Raw genomic sequence first — 1,987 nt, 5'->3', positions numbered from 1 at the left:
AAAGAATCCTGGCAGTGTTATTCCATCCTTCTAGTTTGTCTGGATTCAATACCGTATCACTAGGTTATTGTGTATAAAGAATCCTGGCAGTGTTATTCCATCCTTCTAGTTTGTCTGGATTCAATACCGTATCACTAGGTTATTGTGTATAAAGAATCCTGGCAGTGTTATTCCATCCTTCTAGTTTGTCTGGATTCAATACCGTATCACTAGGTTATTGGTATAAAGAATCCTGGCAGTTGTTATTCCATCCCTCTTGCTTGTCTGGATTCAATACCATATCACTAGGTTATTGGTATAAAGAATCCTAACAGTGTTATTCCATCCCTCTAGATTGTCTGGATTCAATACCGTATCACTAGGTTATTGGTATAAAGAATCCTAGCAGTGTTATTCCATCCCTCTTGCTTGTCTGGATTCAATACCGTATCACTAGGTTATTGGTATAAAGAATCCTGGCAGTGTTATTGTGTCCTTCTAGTTTGTCTGGATTCAATACCATATCACTAGGTTATTGGTTAGTGCCAAACTTTGTAAGTGTGTTTCAAGCACAGTTCAACAAATCTGAATGTTTAAACCAAAGTGAGCTTTCTCATATAGGTCTGTCATTAATTAAGTTTAAATGAAGCTGTCTTATGCCTCACTTCACATTTCAAGCACATTCTGTCTCTTACACATCACTGATAGAGGTCCTATTTATTGTCTACAGTGTTTATAATCTCTACATTTAACCTGCAAGTTTCATGCTCCTCTTACTTATGATATTTTAAACTCTAACTTTTACAAACTTTGCACGTAATCTGTTAAATCATTTTGGTCAAAATTAACCATTAAAAATCAAATGTCCTTCTGCACTCTCCAGCTTTCGCTATCAGTTACCTTCTGCTTATGTTTTTACTATCTAAAAGTAGTAACAGTAATGGTATTGTTTCAGTTGAAAAATAAGAGGTATAAACTGGTGCATTTAAGTTAATGTTATCAATTTTTTATTTAACTAATCACCAATTACAAATATTTTGTTTTTTCCTTAGGGTCATTTAGGCCTAGTTCTAGCATACTGCCTTCCTCGGTGTAAGGTAAGTTTTATCACTGTGTTTGTATTTGTAATGTTTGATGCCTTCATTTTATCGAAACATTTATAGTTGATCGTTTGTAAAGCTACTGAGATATGCTTTCTGTTTAAGTATTTTGTAATAGACTAAAGAATAATTCAAATTTTCACTGTCTTATTACTATAATGGATGTAGTGTGTATGTAACTGAAACTCCTGCGCCATCTGTTGAATGGCACCAGAAACAAAAATCCATAAAACATTTCACACTTTAGATATTCAAGATTCAGACAATTAGAAAAATAACTACGTTATGTACAACAACCATATCTTTATAATAGAACACAACATTAAATAAAAATACTCTCCTCACAACAAGAACAGGACTTTCACTAGAACAGTACGTGAGGGTTTGATTATGTCTTTATTTTTGTAATTTGTAAATGTTGTAACTGAGAAAATAGAGTTTTTTAAAAATATATATTATTTTTTCAATAAACGGTAGCACTTTTAATACACAAAAACATTACAGTATATATATCATTAAATTTATGAAAATTTTGAGCTCTGTACATTGAATCATTTCGATGCAATGAGTTGCGTACGATTAAAGAGCAATATCCGAACCTTTTTAGAATGAAGTATGAATACTACAATTAGACAAACAGCTGCCCTTAGGGCAATGTTTCTGCTAGTATTTTTTAATTGGGATATAAAAAAGGTGCAATACATAAGGTAAAAAAAATCAGTGTGGCTATAAAAATAAGGTTATTTTGTATTAATTTATGTCAGTTCATAATATACTAGTTTAATCATTAAATTAAATTGTAATAGGCCCGTTATGGCCAGGTAGTTAGGGCGCTTGACTCATAATCTGAGGGTCACGGGTTCGAATCCCCGTCACACCAAATATGCTTGCCCTTTCAGCCGTGGGGG

The 1,987-nt window shown here is 33.0% G+C and overlaps 1 protein-coding gene across 1 annotated transcript in view; it reads left to right on the top strand.

Moving 5' to 3' along the window:
- LOC106475281 (glutathione S-transferase C-terminal domain-containing protein-like) overlaps positions 1-1,987 on the top strand; it is a 32,331-nt gene that overhangs the window by 16,099 nt on the left and 14,245 nt on the right. The window contains exon 4 of the mRNA XM_013935975.2: positions 1,032-1,076. Coding sequence (XP_013791429.2) covers positions 1,032-1,076 — 45 coding nt within the window. The remainder of the gene's footprint in view (positions 1-1,031; positions 1,077-1,987) is intronic.

Source organism: Limulus polyphemus, unplaced genomic scaffold (assembly GCF_000517525.1).
Source record: "Limulus polyphemus unplaced genomic scaffold, Limulus_polyphemus-2.1.2 Scaffold8348, whole genome shotgun sequence".
In the NCBI taxonomy this organism is placed as follows: Eukaryota; Metazoa; Arthropoda; class Merostomata; order Xiphosura; family Limulidae; genus Limulus; species Limulus polyphemus.
The sequence above is the reverse complement of the archived record's forward strand: the minus strand, read 5'-3'. Positions and strand labels throughout refer to the sequence as shown.